The 20,423-nt window shown below is 35.6% G+C and overlaps 1 protein-coding gene and 1 long non-coding RNA gene across 3 annotated transcripts in view; one reads left to right on the forward strand and one right to left on the reverse strand.

Moving 5' to 3' along the window:
• Positions 1-17,102, forward strand: part of LOC141172075 (uncharacterized) — an 89,266-nt gene extending 72,164 nt beyond the window's left edge. The window contains exon 2 of the long non-coding RNA XR_012252410.1: positions 16,752-17,102. This is a non-coding gene — a long non-coding RNA (uncharacterized lncRNA). The remainder of the gene's footprint in view (positions 1-16,751) is intronic.
• Positions 1-20,423, reverse strand: part of LOC141172073 (cell adhesion molecule CEACAM1-like) — a 100,445-nt gene that overhangs the window by 43,455 nt on the left and 36,567 nt on the right. Inside the window, exons 7-10 of one of the 2 annotated variants that reach the window (XM_073655900.1) lie at positions 16,717-16,839; positions 16,372-16,467; positions 16,094-16,155; positions 11,477-11,506 (exon numbers count right to left, since the gene is read on the reverse strand). In XM_073655900.1, coding sequence (XP_073512001.1) covers positions 11,477-11,506; positions 16,094-16,155; positions 16,372-16,467; positions 16,717-16,839 — 311 coding nt within the window. Of the gene's footprint in view, positions 1-11,476; positions 11,510-16,093; positions 16,156-16,371; positions 16,468-16,716; positions 16,840-20,423 lie in introns of both variants that reach the window. The other variant, XM_073655899.1, reaches the window with a different exon arrangement.

A 20,423-nucleotide genomic window follows, 5' to 3' on the forward strand; every position in this document is an offset into this window, starting at 1 on the left:
GTTATATTCTTGTACATAGGGGGCAGTATTATAGCAGTTATATTCTTGTACATAGGGGTAATATTATAGTAGTTATATTCTTGTACATAGGGCAGTATTATAGTAGTTATATTCTCATACATAGGGGCAGTTTATAGTAGTTATATTCTTGTACATAGGATCAGTATTATAGTAGTTATATTCTTGTACATAGGAGCAGTATTATAGTAGTTATATTCTTTTACATAGGGCAGTATTATAGTAGTTATATTCTTGTACATAGGGAGCAGTATCGTAGTAGTTATATTCTTGTACATAGGAATAGTATTATAGTAGTTATATTCTTGTACATAGGGCAGTATTATAGTAGTCATATTCTTGTACATAGGGGGCAGTATTATAGTAGTTATATTCTTGTAAATAGGGCAGTATTATAGTAGTTATATTCTTGCACATAGGGAGCAGTATTATAGTACATATATTCTTGTACATAGGAGCAGTATTATTGTAGTTACATTCTTGTACTTAGGGGGCAATATTATAGTAGTTAAATTCTTATACATAGGGGGCATTATTATAGTAGTTATATTCTTGTACATAGGGGCAATATTATAGTCGTTATATTCTTGTACATAGGAGGCAGTATTATAGTAGTTATATTCTTGTACATAGGAGCAGTATTATAGTAGTTATATTCTTGTACATAGGGGCAGTATTATAGTAGTTATATTCTTGTACATAGGGGGCAGTATTATAGTAGTTATATTCTTGTACTTAGGGGCAGTATTATAGTAGTTATATTCTTGTACATAGGAGCAGTATTATAGTAGTTATATTCTTGTACATAGGGAGCAGTATTATAGTAGTTATATTCTTGTACATAGGGGGCAGTATTATAGTAGTTATATTCTTGTACATAGGAGCAGTATTATAGTAGTTATATTCTTGTACATAGGGACAGTATTATAGTAGTTATATTCTTGTACATAGGGGCAGTATTATAGTAATTATATTCTTATACATAGGGGCAGTATTATACTAGTTATATTCTTGTACATAGGGGGCAGTATTATAGCAGTTATATTCTTGTACATAGGGGTAGTATTATAGTAGTTATATTCTTGTACATAGGGCAGTATTATAGTAGTTATATTCTTGTACATAGGGGGCACTATTATAGCAGATATATTCTTGTACATAGGAGCAGTATTATTGTAGTTATATTCTTGTACTTAGGGTGCAGTATTATAGTAGTTATATTCTTATACATAGGGGGCAGTATTATAGTAGTTATATTCTTGTACATAGGATCAGTATTATAGTAGTTATATTCTTGTACATAGGATCAGTATTATAGTAGTTATATTCTTCTACATAGGAGCAGTATTATAGTAGTTGTATTCTTCTACATAGGGAGCAGTATTATAGTAGTTATATTCTTGTACATAGGGGGCAGTATTATAGTAGTTATATTCTTGTACATAGGAGCAGTATTATAGTAGTTATATTCTTGTACATAGGGGCAGTATTATAGTAGTTATATTCTTGTACATAGGGGCAGTATTTTATTAATTATATTCTTATACTTAGGGTGCAGTATTATAGTAGTTATATTCTTGTACATAGGGGGCACTATTATAGCAGATATATTCTTGTACATAGGAGCAGTATTATTTTAGTTATATTCTTGTACTTAGGGTACAGTATTATAGTAGTTATATTCTTATACATAGGGGGCAGTATTATAGTAGTTATATTCTTGTACATAGGATCAGTATTATAGTAGTTATATTCTTGTACATAGGACCAGTATTATAGTTGTTATATTCTTCTACATAGGAGCAGTATTATAGTAGTTATATTCTTGTACATAGGGAGCAGTATTATAGTAGTTATATTCTTGTACATAGGGCAGTATTATAGTAGTCATATTCTTGTACATAGGGGGCAGTATTATAGTAGTTATATTCTTGTAAATAGGGCAGTATTATAGTAGTTATATTCTTGCACATAGGGAGCAGTATTATAGTACATATATTCTTGTACATAGGAGCAGTATTATTGGAGTTACATTCTTGTACTTAGAGGGCAGTATTATAGTAGTTAAATTCTTATACATAGGGGGCATTATTATAGTAGTTATATTCTTGTACATAGGGGGCACTATTATAGCAGATATATTCTTGTACATAGGAGCAGTATTATTGTAGTTATATTCTTGTACTTAGGGTGCAGTATTATAGTAGTTATATTCTTATACATAGGGGGCAGTATTATAGTAGTTATATTCTTGTACATAGGATCAGTATTATAGTAGTTATATTCTTGTACATAGGATCAGTATTATAGTAGTTATATTCTTGTACATAGGAGCAGTATTATAGTAGTTATATTCTTGTACATAGGGGCAGTATTATAGTAGTTATATTCTTGTACATAGGGGCAGTATTTTAGTAATTATATTCTTATACTTAGGGGGCAGTATTATAGTAGTTATATTCTTGTACATAGGGGGCAGTATTATAGCAGTTATATTCTTGTACATAGGGGTAGTATTATAGTAGTTATATTTTTGTACATAGGGCAGTATTATAGTAGTTATATTCTCATACATAGGGGCAGTTTATAGTAGTTATATTCTTGTACATAGGATCAGTATTATAGTAGTTATATTCTTGTACATAGGAGCAGTATTATAGTAGTTATATTCTTGTACATAGGGGCAGTATTATAGTAGTTATATTCTTGTACATAGGGGCAGTATTATAGTAATTATATTCTTATACATAGGGGCAGTATTATACTAGTTATATTCTTGTACATAGGGGGCAGTATTATAGCAGTTATATTCTTGTACATAGGGGTAGTATTATAGTAGTTATATTCTTGTACATAGGGCAGTATTATAGTAGTTATATTCTTGTACATAGGGGGCACTATTATAGCAGATATATTCTTGTACATAGGAGCAGTATTATTGTAGTTATATTCTTGTACTTAGGGTGCAGTATTATAGTAGTTATATTCTTATACATAGGGGGCAGTATTATAGTAGTTATATTCTTGTACATAGGATCAGTATTATAGTAGTTATATTCTTGTACATAGGATCAGTATTATAGTAGTTATATTCTTGTACATAGGAGCAGTATTATAGTAGTTATATTCTTGTACATAGGGAGCAGTATTATAGTAGTTATATTCTTGTACATAAGGGGCAGTATTATAGTAGTTATATTCTTGTACATAGGAGCAGTATTATAGTAGTTATATTCTTGTACATAGGGGCAGTATTATAGTAGTTATATTCTTGTACATAGGGGCAGTATTTTAGTAATTATATTCTTATACTTAGGGGGCAGTATTATAGTAGTTATATTCTTGTACATAGGGGGCAGTATTATAGCAGTTATATTCTTGTACATAGGGGTAGTATTATAGTAGTTATATTCTTGTACATAGGGCAGTATTATAGTAGTTATATTCTCATACATAGGGGCAGTTTATACTAGTTATATTCTTGTACATAGAATCAGTATTATAGTAGTTATATTCTTGTACATAGGAGCAGTATTATAGTAGTTATATTCTTTTACATAGGGCAGTATTATAGTAGTTATATTCTTGTACATAGGGAGCAGTATCGTAGTAGTTATATTCTTGTACATAGGAATAGTATTATAGTAGTTATATTCTTGTACATAGGGCAGTATTATAGTAGTTATATTCTTGCACATAGGGAGCAGTATTATAGTACATATATTCTTGTACATAGGAGCAGTATTATTGTAGTTACATTCTTGTACTTAGGGGGCAGTATTATAGTAGTTAAATTCTTATACAATGGGGGCATTATTATAGTAGTTATATTCTTGTACATAGGGGGCAATATTATAGTCGTTATATTCTTGTACATAGGAGGCAGTATTATAGTAGTTATATTCTTGTACATAGGGGCAGTATTATAGTAGTTATATTCTTGTACATAGGGGGCAGTATTATAGTAGTTATATTCTTGTACTTAGGGGGCAGTATTATAGTAGTTATATTCTTGTACATAGGAGCAGTATTATAGTAGTTATATTCTTGTACATAGGGAGCAGTATTATAGTAGTTATATTCTTGTACATAGGGGGCAGTATTATAGTAGTTATATTCTTGTACATAGGAGCAGTATTATAGTAGTTATATTCTTGTACATATGGGCAGTATTATAGTAGTTATATTCTTGTACATAGGGGCAGTATTATAGTAATTATATTCTTATACATAGGGGCAGTATTATACTAGTTATATTCTTGTACATAGGGGGCAGTATTATAGCAGTTATATTCTTGGACATAGGGATAGTATTATAGTAGTTATATTCTTGTACATAGGGCAGTATTATAGTAGTTATATTCTTGTACATAGGGGCACTATTATAGCAGATATATTCTTGTACATAGGAGCAGTATTATTGTAGTTATATTCTTGTACTTAGGGTGCAGTATTATAGTAGTTATATTCTTGTACATAGGATCAGTATTATAGTAGTTATATTCTTGTACATAGGGGCAGTATTATAGTGGTTATATTCTTGTACATAGGGGCAGTATTTTAGTAATTATATTCTTATACTTAGGGGGCAGTATTATAGTAGTTATATTCTTGTACATAGGGGGCAGTATTATAGCAGTTATATTCTTGTACATAGGGGTAGTATTATAGTAGTTATATTTTTGTACATAGGGCAGTATTATAGTAGTTATATTCTCATACATAGGGGCAGTTTATAGTAGTTATATTCTTGTACATAGGATCAGTATTATAGTAGTTATATTCTTGTACATAGGAGCAGTATTATAGTAGTTATATTCTTGTACATAGGGGCAGTATTATAGTAGTTATATTCTTGTACATAGGGGCAGTATTATAGTAATTATATTCTTATACATAGGGGCAGTATTATACTAGTTATATTCTTGTACATAGGGGGCAGTATTATAGCAGTTATATTCTTGTACATAGGGGTAGTATTATAGTAGTTATATTCTTGTACATAGGGCAGTATTATAGTAGTTATATTCTTGTACATAGGGGGCACTATTATAGCAGATATATTCTTGTACATAGGAGCAGTATTATTGTAGTTATATTCTTGTACTTAGGGTGCAGTATTATAGTAGTTATATTCTTATACATAGGGGGCAGTATTATAGTAGTTATATTCTTGTACATAGGATCAGTATTATAGTAGTTATATTCTTGTACATAGGATCAGTATTATAGTAGTTATATTCTTGTACATAGGAGCAGTATTATAGTAGTTATATTCTTGTACATAGGGAGCAGTATTATAGTAGTTATATTCTTGTACATAATGGGCAGTATTATAGTAGTTATATTCTTGTACATAGGAGCAGTATTATAGTAGTTATATTCTTGTACATAGGGGCAGTATTATAGTAGTTATATTCTTGTACATAGGGGCAGTATTTTAGTAATTATATTCTTATACTTAGGGGGCAGTATTATAGTAGTTATATTCTTGTACATAGGGGGCAGTATTATAGCAGTTATATTCTTGTACATAGGGGTAGTATTATAGTAGTTATATTCTTGTACATAGGGCAGTATTATAGTAGTTATATTCTCATACATAGGGGCAGTTTATAGTAGTTATATTCTTGTACATAGGATCAGTATTATAGTAGTTATATTCTTGTACATAGGAGCAGTATTATAGTAGTTATATTCTTTTACATAGGGCAGTATTATAGTAGTTATATTCTTGTACATAGGGAGCAGTATCGTAGTAGTTATATTCTTGTACATAGGAATAGTATTATAGTAGTTATATTCTTGTACATAGGGCAGTATTATAGTAGTCATATTCTTGTACATAGGGGGCAGTATTATAGTAGTTATATTCTTGTAAATATTGCAGTGTTATAGTAGTTATATTCTTGCACATAGGGAGCAGTATTATAGTACATATATTCTTGTACATAGGAGCAGTATTATTGTAGTTACATTCTTGTACTTAGGGGGCAGTATTATAGTAGTTAAATTCTTATACATAGGGGGCATTATTATAGTAGTTATATTCTTGTACATAGGGGCAATATTATAGTCGTTATATTCTTGTACATAGGAGGCAGTATTATAGTAGTTATATTCTTGTACATAGGAGCAGTATTATAGTAGTTATATTCTTGTACATAGGGGCAGTATTATAGTAGTTATATTCTTGTACATAGGGGGCAGTATTATAGTAGTTATATTCTTGTACTTAGGGGCAGTATTATAGTAGTTATATTCTTGTACATAGGAGCAGTATTATAGTAGTTATATTCTTGTACATAGGGAGCAGTATTATAGTAGTTATATTCTTGTACATAGGGGGCAGTATTATAGTAGTTATATTCTTGTACATAGGAGCAGTATTATAGTAGTTATATTCTTGTACATAGGGACAGTATTATAGTAGTTATATTCTTGTACATAGGGGCAGTATTATAGTAATCATATTCTTATACATAGGGGCAGTATTATACTAGTTATATTCTTGTACATAGGGGGCAGTATTATAGCAGTTATATTCTTGTACATAGGGGTAGTATTATAGTAGTTATATTCTTGTACATAGGGCAGTATTATAGTAGTTATATTCTTGTACATAGGGGGCACTATTATAGCAGATATATTCTTGTACATAGGAGCAGTATTATTGTAGTTATATTCTTGTACTTAGGGTGCAGTATTATAGTAGTTATATTCTTATACATAGGGGGCAGTATTATAGTAGTTATATTCTTGTACATAGGATCAGTATTATAGTAGTTATATTCTTGTACATAGGATCAGTATTATAGTAGTTATATTCTTCTACATAGGAGCAGTATTATAGTAGTTGTATTCTTCTACATAGGGAGCACTATTATAGTAGTTATATTCTTGTACATAGGGGGCAGTATTATAGTAGTTATATTCTTGTACATAGGAGCAGTATTATAGTAGTTATATTCTTGTACATAGGGGCAGTATTATAGTAGTTATATTCTTGTACATAGGGGCAGTATTTTATTAATTATATTCTTATACTTAGGGTGCAGTATTATAGTAGTTATATTCTTGTACATAGGGGGCAGTATTATAGCAGTTATATTCTTGTACATAGGGGTAGTATTATAGTAGTTATATTTTTGTACATAGGGCAGTATTATAGTAGTTATATTCTCATACATAGGGGCAGTTTATAGTAGTTATATTCTTGTACATAGGATCAGTATTATAGTAGTTATATTCTTGTACATAGGAGCAGTATTATAGTAGTTATATTCTTTTACATAGGGCAGTATTATAGTAGTTATATTCTTGTACATAGGGAGCAGTATCGTAGTAGTTATACTCTTGTACATAGGAATAGTATTATAGTAGTTATATTCTTGTACATAGGGTAGTATTATAGTAGTCATATTCTTGTACATAGGGGGCAGTATTATAGTAGTTATATTCTTGTACTTAGGGGGCAGTATTATAGTAGTTATATTCTTGCACATAGGGGGCAGTATTATAGTACATATATTCTTGTACATAGGAGCAGTATTATTGTAGTTACATTCTTGTACTTAGGGGGCAGTATTATAGTAGTTAAATTCTTATACATAGGGGGCATTATTATAGTAGTTATATTCTTGTACATAGGGGGCAATATTATAGTCGTTATATTCTTGTACATAGGAGGCAGTATTATAGTAGTTATATTCTTGTACATAGGACCAGTATTATAGTAGTTATATTCTTGTACATAGGGGCAGTATTATAGTAATTATATTCTTATACATAGGGGGCAGTATTATAGTAGTTATATTCTTTACATAGGGGGCAGTATTATAGCAGTTATATTCTTGTACATAGGGGTAGTATTATAGTAGTTATATTCATGTACATAGGGCAGTATTATAGTAGTTATATTCTCATACATAGGGGCAGCTTATAGTAGTTATATTGTTGTACATAGGATCAGTATTATAGTAGTTATATTCTTGTACATAGGAGTAGTATTATAGTAGTTATATTCTTTTACATAGGGCAGTATTATAGTAGTTATATTCTTGTACATAGGGAGCAGTATCGTAGTAGTTATATTCTTGTTCATAGGAATAGTATTATAGTAGTTATATTCTTGTACATAGGGCAGTATTATAGTAGTTATATTCTTGTACATAGGGGGCACTATTATAGTAGATATATTCTTGTACATAGGAGCAGTATTATTGTAGTTATATTCTTGTACATAGGGGCAGTATTATAGTAATTATATTCTTATACATAGGGGGCAGTATTATAGTAGTTATATTCTTTACATAGGGGGCAGTATTATAGCAGTTATATTCTTGTACATAGGGGTAGTATTATAGTAGTTATATTCATGTACATAGGGCAGTATTATAGTAGTTATATTCTCATACATAGGGGCAGCTTATAGTAGTTATATTGTTGTACATAGGATCAGTATTATAGTAGTTATATTCTTGTACATAGGAGTAGTATTATAGTAGTTATATTCTTTTACATAGGGCAGTATTATAGTAGTTATATTCTTGTACATAGGGATCAGTATCGTAGTAGTTATATTCTTGTTCATAGGAATAGTATTATAGTAGTTATATTCTTGTACATAGGGCAGTATTATAGTAGTTATATTCTTGTACATAGGGGGCATTATTATAGTAGATATATTCTCGTACATAGGAGCAGTATTATTGTAGTTATATTCTTGTACTTAGGGGGCAGTATTATAGCAGTTATATTCTTATACATAGGGGGCAGTATTATAGTAGTTATATTCTTGTACATAGGATCAGTATTATAGTAGTTATATTCTTGTACATAGGATCAGTATTATATTAGTTATATTCTTGTACATAGGAGCAGTATTATAGTAGTTATATTCTTTTATATAGGGCAGTATTATAGTAGTTATATTCTTGTATAAATGGAGCAGTATTGTAGTATTTATATTCTTGTACATAGGAATAGTATTATAGTAATCATATTCTTGCACATAGGGGGCAGTATTATAGTATTTATATTCTTGTAAATAGGGCAGTATTATAGTAGTTATATTCTTGTACATAGGGGGCAGTATTATAGTAGATATATTCTTGTACATAGGAGCAGTATTATTGTAGTTACATTCCTGTACTTAGGGGGCAGTATTATAGTAGTTATATTCTTGTACTTAGGGGGCATTACTATAGTAGTTATATTCTTGTACATAGGATCAGTATTATAGTAGTTTTATTTCTGTACATAGAAGCAATATTATAGTAGTTATATTCTTGTACATAGGAGCAGTATTAATGTAGTTATATTCTTGTAAATAGGAAGCAGTATTATAGTAGTTATATTCTTGTACATAGGGGGCATTATTATAGTAGTTATATTCTTGTACATAGGAGCAGTATTATAGTAGTTATATTTCTGTATATAGGTGCAGTATTATAGTAGTTATATTCTTGTAAACAAGGGCAGTATTATAGTAGTTTTATTTCTGTATAAAGGAGCAGTATTATAGTAGTTATATTCCTGTACATAGAGGGCAGTATTATAGTAGTTATATTATTGTACATAGGGGTAGTATTATAGTAGTTACATTCTTGTACATAGGGGGCAGTGGTATAGTAGTTATATTCTTGTACATAGAGGGCAGTATTATAGTAGTTATATTCTCATACATAGGAGCAATATTATACTAGTTATATTCTCATACATAGGAGCAGTATTATAGTAGCTATATTCTCATACATAGGAGCAGTATTATAGTAGTTATATTCTTGTACATAGGGGCAGTATTATAGTAGTTATATTCTTGTACATAGGAGCAGTATTATAGTAGTTATATTCTTTTACATAGGGGCAGTATTATAGTAGTTATATTCTTGTACATAGGGCAGTATTATAGTAGTTATATTCTTGTACATAGGGCAGTATTATAGTAGTTATATTCTTGTACATAGGGAGCAGTATTGTAGTAGTTATATTCTTGTACATAGGAATAGTATTATAGTACTTATATTCTTGTACATAGGGGCAGTATTATTGTAGTTATATTCTTGTACATAGGGGGCAGTATCATAGTAGTTATATTCTTGTACATAGGGGAGCAGAATTATAGTAGTTATATTCTTGTACATAGGAGCAGTGTTATAGTATTTATATTCTTGTACATAGGAGCAGTATTATAGTATTTATATTCTTGTACATAGTAGCAGCATTATAGTAGTTACATTCTTGTACATAGGGGCAGTATTATAGTAGTTATGTTCTTGTACATAGGGGGCAGTATTATAGTAGTTATATTCTTGTACATAGGAGCAGCATTATAGTATTTATATTCTTGTACATAGGAGCAGTATTATAGTAGTTACATTCTTATACATAGGGGACAGTGTTATAGTAGTTATATTCTTGTACATAGGGGCAGTATTATAGTAGGTATATTCTTGTACATAGGAGCAGTATTATAGTAGTTATATTCTGGTACATAGGAGCAGTATTATAGTATTTATATTCTTGTACATAGGAGCAGTATTATAGTAGTTATATTCTTGTACATAGGAGCAGTATTATAGTAGTTACATTCTTGTACATAGGGGGCAGTATTATAGTAGTTATATTCTTGTACATAGGGGGCAGTATTATAGTAGCTATATTCTTGTACATACGGGCAGTATTATAGTAGTTATATTCTTGTACATAGGGGGCAGTATTATAGTAGTTATATTCTTGTACACAGTGGGTAGTATTATAGTAGTTATATTCTTGTACATAGGGAGCAGTATTATAGTAGTTATATTCTTGTACATAGGGGCAGTATTATAGTAGTTATATTCTTGTACATAGGAGCAGTATTATAGTAGTTACATTCTTGTACATAGGGGCAGTATTATAGTAGTTATATTCTTGTACATAGGAGCAGTATTATAGTAGTTATATTCTTGTACATAGGAGCAGTATTATAGTATTCATATTCTTATACATAGGAGCAGTATTATAGTAGTTACATTCTTGTACATAGGGGGCAGTGTTATAGTAGTTATATTCTTGTACATAGGGGGCAGTATTATAGTAGTTATATTCTTGTACATAGGAGCAGTATTATAGTAGTTATATTCTTGTACATAGGGGACAGTGTTATAGTTGTTATATTCTTATACATAGGGGGCAGTATTATAGTAGTTATATTCTTGTACATAGGAGCAGTATTATAGTAGTTATATTCTTGTACATAGGAGCGGTATTATAGTAGTTATATTCTTGTACATAGGAGCAGTATTATAGTAGTTATATTCTTGTACATAGGAGTAGTATTATAGTAGTTATATTCTTGTATATAGGAGCAGTATTATAGTAGTTATATTCTTGTACATAGGGGCAGTATTATAGTAGTTACATTATTGTACATAGGGGTCAGTAAGAATAACAAATAATATAACAAATTGCTCACCTCATATATTGAAGTGGACATTTGATTCTCCTGCTTATAAAGAAAACATTGACTATTAGGAAGATGTAATTTTAAGTAACTGAAATTGTGTTTATCAATGGTAACATTCACTCAATAATTAATGTTGTTATCCCACAAAAATAAATTTATCATCTATCCATCTGATTGGAAATAAATGTCCGATTGCTGGGGTCCTACTGTTGGTCATCTGACTGGGGGAAGGATTTTCCTTTCCTTCTTACTGCGGCTAGACTTGAATTGTCACACAGTCTCCCTGCTGCTCCAATACTTGTTTATACTGTAGTGATGAGCGAGCATGCTCGCCACTGCTCGGTACTCGCCCGAGCATCTCAGTACTCGAAATGCTCGGAGCTCGCCGAGTACTTTCGAGATGCTCGGGCGGGAGCTCGGGTCCCCGTCCTGCATGTTTGGCGCTATTTAGAGCACCAATCATGCAGGGATTGTCTGCCACCCACTGTAATGCCGCAGCCATGGTGGTTGTGGCATTACAGTGATTGCCCAAATCGATGGGAACAGTGTTCACAGTGAAATATGAAAAGCCGGAAATTCAGCAGCGGCATAGACCGGTACCCAACAATTTAGAACAGAAAGAATAGAGAATCACACATAGATTAGATCGATAGAAACATGTCAGTCACATATATAAGAAGTACAGTGACAGTGTTGGTTACTGTACTTGTCATTTAGTGTTAAAAAAAAGAATTTATAAAAAAAAAAATTGGCGTGGGGTTCCCCATAATTTTAGTCTCTAGCGGAGGTTAAGCAGACAGCTGGGGCAGATGATTGAAGCCTGGGAAGGGGGTAATACCCATGGAACTTCCCAGGCTACTAATATCAGCCCCCAGCTGAATACCTAGCTTTACTAGCTATTAAAATCGGGGACCCAAAAAAATGATGTGGTGTCCCCCCTATTTTAATAGCTAGCAAAGGCTAGGCAGACAGCTGGGGGCTGATATTAATAGCCCAGGAAGGTTGCCATGAATATTGGCTCCCTCCCAGGCTAGAAACACCAGCCGTCAGCCGCCCCAGAAATGGCGCATCCATAGGATGTGCCAATTCTGGCACTTAGCCTCGCTCTTCCCACTGCCCTGTAGTGGTGGCAGTGGGGTAATAGGGTTGGGGTTGATGTCAGCTTATAATGCCAGCTGACATCAAGCCCAGGTTAGTAATGGAGAGGCATCTATAATACACCCCCATTACTAACCCCATAGTGAAAGTTAAAAAAAAACACAAACACCCAGAATAAATTCCTTTAATTGAAATAAAGACACAATTCTTTAATGTTCTAAATTAAACTCTATTTACCGTATCGCCCATTCCAGCTGAAGCCAACGATCTCCTGCAATAAAAGTAAAATAATAAACTAACCTCATCCTTACCTTTCCATGGTTCCCAGGACAGCTTCAGCTCTGCTACATTGACATGACAGGCTGGATCGCAACAGAATGCTGCCATCCAGCTTGCCATGCTGCAGACACTGAGAAGCTCCTCAATATCTGGCTGTGACAGCATCCAGATGAGCCGAGTTCATGTCCAATGAACTCAGCTCACCTCATGCACATCACAGACAGCGTGGGAGAATTCTCCTGCGCATGTGCTGCCGGCAAATGATGTCACCGCTTGAGCAGGAGAATTCTCCCACGCTGGGACGGCATTGAGATGGCAGGCTGGATGGTACCAGAATGCTGCCATCCAGCTTGTCATCCTCCAGAGACACTCCGCTTGCACTCCACAGTGTTTCTGAAGGATGACAAGCTGGATGGCAGCGTTCTGCTACCATCCAGACTGCCATCTCAATGCTGTCCCAGCGTGAACATGAACTCGGCTCATCTGGATGCCGTCACAGCCAGACACTGAGGAGCTTCACTGAGGAGCTTCTCAGTGTCTGCGGCATGGCAAGCTGGATGGCAGCTTTCTGCTGTGATCCAGCCATCCTGGGAACCATGGAAAGGTAAGGATGGGGTTGGTTTATTATTTTGCTTTTATTGCAGGAGATCGTTGGCTTCAGCTGGAATGGGCGATACGGTAAGTAGAGTTTAATTTAGAGCATTAAAGAATTGTGTCTTTATTTCAATTAAAGGAGTTTATTCTGGGTGTTTGTGTTTTTTTTAACTTTCACTATGGGTTTAGTAATGGGCGTGTCTTATAGACGCCTCTCCATTACTAACCTGGGCTTGATGTCAGCTGGCATTATAAGCTGACATCAACCCCAACCCTATTACCCCACTGCCACCGCTACAGGGCAGTGGGAAGAGCGAGGCTAAGTGCCAGAATTGGCACATCCTATGGATGCGCCATTTCTGGGGCGGCTGACGGCTGGTGTTTCTAGCCTAGGAGGGGGCCAATATTCATGGCACCCTTCCTGGGCTATTAATATCAGCCCCCAGCTGTCTGCCTAGCCTTTGCTAGCTATTAAAATAGGGGAGACACCAACACTGTCACTGTACTTATTATATATGTGACTGACATGTTTCAATCTATCTAATCTATGTGTGATGCTCTTTTCTTTCTGTTCTAAATTGTTGGGTACTGATGTATGCCGCTGATGAATTGCTGGCCGGCTTTTTTAAAGAGACAAAAACACTATTAGTTTTTTTTAATAAATCCTTTATTTTAACACTAAATAACAAGTACAGTAACCAACACTGTCACTGTCCTTATTATATATGTGACTGACATGTTTCTATCTATCTAATCTATGTGTGATGCTCTATTCTTTCTGTTCTAAATTGTCGGGTACCTGTGTATGCCGCTGATGAATTGCCGGCGGCTTTTTTAAAGAGACGGGTGCATGAAAATCGGAGGGCACTAGTGTGTTCCAAGTGCCCTGCTATGTTTTTCATGCACCCTCCTATATACCCTGCCTGCCTGTCTGCCTATATATTCTGCCTGCCTGACATTTAATTGAGCACTGTTCCCATAGATTTGGGCAATTTTTGACCTTCTGCCGACCGCCGGGGGGGACCGCCAGAAAAATGCTCGAGTTTCCCATAGACTTATATTGGGCTCGTTGCTCGGGTCGAGCACCCGAGTATTCCAATGTGCTCGACCCGAGCAACGAGTACCTGAGCATTTTAGTGCTCGCTCATCACTACTTGTTTATGGTGTTGTTCTTTGCTTCTTGTGGCTATCTTCACCAATCCAATAGATATTGTATAGAGCGGCAGAGAGAATGCTTTGTAGAGATCAGTGAATTGCTTCTTAGCTAATCAAAATCATTTAGAATTTTCCAAAATTTGCTGATTTTAGTGAATCTGAATTTTTGACGGCTCGCTTCAAGCAAAATGGAAGCTGGCTGGTTTCCAATTTGTTGGATTCGTGTAGGCTAGTAAGATTTTAAAAACCAATAAATTGTCATACATAACTAGCCTCTCACCTGTCCTTGCTACCATAGATTCTTGCCGGTCTACCACTGGTTTCCTAAGATACCCACTTTACTCCAGCTCCAGTCTTCTCTTTACCGGTGCCGGCTAGGCCTTGATGCTCCTTTTACCATGATCATCTGTGCCACCCTACGTGACTGCATGGTGCGACACAAAGTACGACATCATAATGTGCATTGAGGCCTTACCAGTGTTGAAAGCGCTGTCAAAGAGTGAAGGGGAGACCAGCGCGGGAGGAGAGTGGGTGGAGTAGGAAACTTTGGATGACTGGCCAGAAACTGCAGCCGCATTTTAATCCATTCCTGGCTTATGTATTTTGCTTTGGTTCTCGGAATTGGATCTCATTTGATTTGAATAGACTAAATTTGATGAAAATTGCTGACAAATTAAAAAATAACTGAATTCATTTTTGACAGATTCACTTTTCCATGCTGTTCTATTCAGTTGTCCCCAGAGTGAGGAGCAATCAGGACCCTATTATTATGATCAGTGGAGGTTCCATCAGTGGGAATAGATTCTAATTATTTTCTAGGTCTTGCCAATTAGTGTTATAAACATTGGAAGGAAATTGGTGTCCTCAATGCGTATAGGGGTGTCCTCAACATTTCGCCAGTCCAAGTATTGGGGGAAAAGAAGAATCGGTTAGAAGTGTAGGGTCAAATTGAGGAACAATCCCAAAATGTACCTTCTCTTCTGGTAGCTAAAAGATGTTCGCATCTGGGATATTTATGTCATATCGATAGGATATGGAATAAACGTCTGGAAGATAAGGGTCCAACTGATCACTAGAACGAACCCCCCTATCTCTTCCTTTACTCAGGGATTTTCTTGTTGAGGAGGAGTTGTATCGCGTGCATTATGGGGCTGTATACAAATAGGTGACGGAGTGTGGTCAACTTCTTCTGGATGTCCCACAGAGTTACATGGAGCAGAAGCCCCAATTTCATCATTGCTCCATACAACACCTCAACAATTTGTTGCAGAAAAGCCACACATTTTACCTTTTCCATACAAAGGTTCCCTCAAAGATGATGAAAGGATCTCCTGCCATGACCATTACACCATGTATGACTGTTACTAATTTTTGGTTCTCTTGGTATCTTTACTGGACAGTAACCAAAACCCAAGTATTTTGTTCTTAGTGAAGTGGGCTGACCCTATATCTCTACTAACCTCATTTAATGATGCTATAGTACTTGTGAACATAACATACCGGTATTGAAGTCATTGGTCTTTCGCCCATGTTCATGTATTTGCTGGAACTAGTACAATTATCTGAAAAAGACAACAAATGTGTTAGTGACCTTGTCATGCAATCACTTCATCTAGGTAAGGTCATAAGATGGATATTTTCTAGATGAATTTATGTTTGTTCTAAGGCAGAACCCCTTTTAGATGGAACTCAACACAGACATGGATTAGTGACCATTTCCCTGGCGATCAAGGATGGTGGTTGATTTAATACTGGCTGCCTATCGGTGGCTTACTTACCATTCCTGGATTCATTGTTGGAAGTTTCCTCTTTATGTCTTCTCTTTATCTTATGGATCAGTTTAGGACGAGGAGCAGAATGTCGTCCTGGTGGGACTAAACAGATGATCGGGTTAAGGGCTTTATGAACGCTGGTCCCAATCGCTGAGAATAGACCCTACATGAACACCCACCACTCCCCAGTAAATGACCCGGATGCCTTGGGCATTTACACCTGTTTCTCCCCTTATATTATCTAAGGATCCAAGTCAGAGTTCATACCTGGTGTATACTGATTCTAGAAAATCCTTATTCAAGATCACTACATTATTATTTATTCTTTTCCATTTATTCCATTGATCTTACCAGTATTGTTTGTATTGTTTATTTTGTCTTTCCAGAAAATGAGAATGAGAACCAGCATGATCAGTGTCAAAGCCACAATGGACCCAATTACTATGCCTGCGATAGCACCTGCCGAGAGGATTTCTGTAGAAACAGCACAAAAAGAGAAGCTGTTATAGATTGTAAAAAGTAATAAAAACAACTAAAACACCACATGGATTATATTTCATTGTCTATAATACTATAGTTATACAAACTGTGGATATGTAATAACTGCTTTTGTCTTGGATCCCCTTTAAAGACCATGTGCACATTTGAATATATTTTGTTATTGTTTATTTGCTTCCTTAATGCAAAGTGCAGCAACTTCCTAAACAGTCTTTATTAAAAGTTTTCTTCTGCTTTTATCTGCACAGCGTCTGTAAGTCTTTAATATACAGTAGCTGAGCACACTGCATATAAAAGATACAAATTTCTCTGAGCACCTGCTTCTCATGGCTGTCTGGACTATTCCCTTCTCTCAGTGTTAGAGGTAACAGGAGGAAGAGGGTTGTTCACAGATCCACAGTGGAGATGGAAGAATAACAGGAGGAAGAGGGTTGTTCACAGATCCACAGTGGAGATGGAAGAAAGTATTCCAGGGAGGGCAGAGAAAACATACTATAGACATACTATAGACAAGGAAGGAAGCACATGTGGAGGAAATGAGTACAGTTCTTGTGCTGTGTGGATACATGAGCTAATGAAGATAGCAGCACCCTGGATACGCACAGAGCTCACATCCAGCCTATATTACATGGAGAGATACACAGACCTCACATCCAGCCTATATTACTAGAAAACACACAGACCTCACATCCAGCCTATATATATTACATGGAGAGACACACAGACCTCACATCCAGCCTATACTATTGGGACAGATACACAGACCTTATATTCAGCCTATATTATTGGGAGAGATACACAGAGATCACATCCAGCCTATATTACTGGGAGAGATAGACAGACCTCATATCCAGCCTATATTATTGGGCGAGATACACAGAGATCACATCCAGCCTATATTACTGGGAGAGATAGACAGACCTCATATCCAGCCTATATTATTGGGAGAGATACACAGAGCTCACATTCAGCCTATATTACTGGGAGAGACACATAGAACTCACATCTAGCCTATATTACTTGGAGAGACACATAAATCTCACATCCAGTCTATATTACTGGGAGAGAGACACGGACCTCACATCCAGCCTATATTACTGGGAGAGAGACACAGAACTCACATCCAGCCTATATTACTGGGAGAGATACACAGAACTTACATCCAGACTATATTACATGGAGAGACACACAGCGTTCCACCAGTATTTTTCTTTGGAGTCCTCCCATTGTTTAAATTTAATTTTAACCTTATTTTAACTGTGCCCAAGACCCCTCTTGATTTTATCTATTTACCCCTCGCTTCTTTTATAAGATACTTAATAAAATTATTTTCATTGAGACTTGACAGTGACATTTACTCCCTTTTGGGTTTTTATACTAATTTAATCACAGTTGGTCTATTTTTTATATATATTTTTTATATATACCTTTTTATATCTTTAGTCATCCATTTATATATATTTATCTATTTATCCATTTATCTTTGTATCTATACCTGCATATCACCTTATCCACCTAATTTGCTACAAGTTAACGTAGTACCCCATCACATTTTGGTCTAAAGGGAAGCGCGAATTTACTTTATTTTAAACACTTTCCGGTACCAGTTTCTGATACTTTGGACAAGTAGTGGCTCTTGTTCCAGATTTGCTGCAAGCCCAACTGACCACCTACCAGCGCCACTGCTTCTTTTATTATTTAAAACATACTATAGACATACTATAGACAAGGAAGGAAGCACATGTGGAGGAAATGAGTACAGTTCTTGTGCTGTGTGGATACATGAGCTAATGAAGATAGCAGCACCCTGGATACGCACAGAGCTCACATCCAGCCTATATTACATGGAGAGATACACAGACCTCACATCCAGCCTATATTACTAGAAAACACACAGACCTCACATCCAGCCTATATATATTACATGGAGAGACACACAGACCTCACATCCAGCCTATACTATTGGGACAGATACACAGACCTTATATTCAGCCTATATTATTGGGAGAGATACACAGAGATCACATCCAGCCTATATTACTGGGAGAGATAGACAGACCTCATATCCAGCCTATATTATTGGGAGAGATACACAGAGCTCACATTCAGCCTATATTACTGGGAGAGACACATAGAACTCACATCCAGCCTATATTACTTGGAGAGACACATAAATCTCACATCCAGTCTATATTACTGGGAGAGAGACACGGACCTCACATCCAGCCTATATTACTGGGAGAGAGACACAGAACTCACATCCAGCCTATATTACTGGGAGAGATACACAGAACTTACATCCAGACTATATTACATGGAGAGACACACAGCGTTCACAGCCATCCCATATTACATGGAGAGACTCACAGAGCTCATAGCCATCCTATATTACATGGAGAGACACACAGCACTCACATCCAGCCTATATTACTGAGAGAGACACACATAATTCACATCTAGCCTATATTATAGGGAGACACACACAGAGCTCACATGCAGCCTATATTACTGGAGAGATGCACAGATCTGACATCCAGCCTATATTACATGGAGAGACACACAGAGCTCGCCTCCAGCCTATATTTGTCACGGGTGTGTCAGATGTTACAGACAGTCGCCCTGCAGTTGGTTGCAGAAGATCTCTTTGTTTGGCATTACAGACACCTTCTTACCTGTTTCACTCTCGGACCCAGCTGCTGCCTCCCTCCTGCTCTAATTTGACACCCTTGCCTGGGTATTTAAATAGTTTCACTTTGCTGCAGGGCGGTGCCGGTGATATTCACACGTTTCCTTATGAAAGCTATGAGTGAGTGCTGTCTGTTTACTTCCTCTCTGGTGCTAAGAGGACATGTGTGTTATCTCTCTGAAGCCAGCTCATGCTAAGTTATTTTTCCTCCGTGTCGGTCTACCTTGTTGTCTTTCGTTGTTAGTGGGAATCGACTACTGCTTATCCCCCCCTTCCCTATCCAGGGCCAAGCTCTAGGGAAATATAGGGGTAGGTTCCTGTGTGGCAATTTGTGAAGAACCAATATAGGAATGGTAGGGGAGACAGGGTGATATCAGATCAGACTAGGAGTTCTCAACTCCCCCTTTCCCTAGAGTCTGGGCTTCCTTCCCCTCTTCCCTTTGTGTTGCGCTTAGTCTTTCCCACACCTTGCGTGACCATATTACTGGGAGACGCACAGACCACACATCCAGCCTATATTACTGGTAGACACCCAGATCTCACATCCAGCCTATATTACTGGGAGAGAGTTCACAGACAGTCTATTTTACATAGAGAGACACTCCCACAAGAGAAACATTTGAAACTTGAATCAGACTGAAAACCACATATTAGGGAGTCTGAAAATGAATGAAGAGGATTTAAAAGGTACCTATCATAGTGATGTGTCAGAAATAGAGATGAGCGAATTGATTCTTGGGACCCTGATTCAGTGTATAGTTCTACATGGCATGGCCACTGGACAGGATCCCTTTGATCAACCTCCCACTCGCGGGCATCTACAGCTCCTCTTTTAATTACGTCGCAACTATGATTTTGGACAAGTCAAGCAAAT

The sequence above is a fragment of the Phyllobates terribilis genome, unplaced genomic scaffold, assembly GCF_046119375.1.
Source record: "Phyllobates terribilis strain yellow unplaced genomic scaffold, ASM4611937v1 Scaffold_12__6_contigs__length_324123572, whole genome shotgun sequence".
Lineage (NCBI taxonomy): Eukaryota > Metazoa > Chordata > Amphibia > Anura > Dendrobatidae > Phyllobates > Phyllobates terribilis.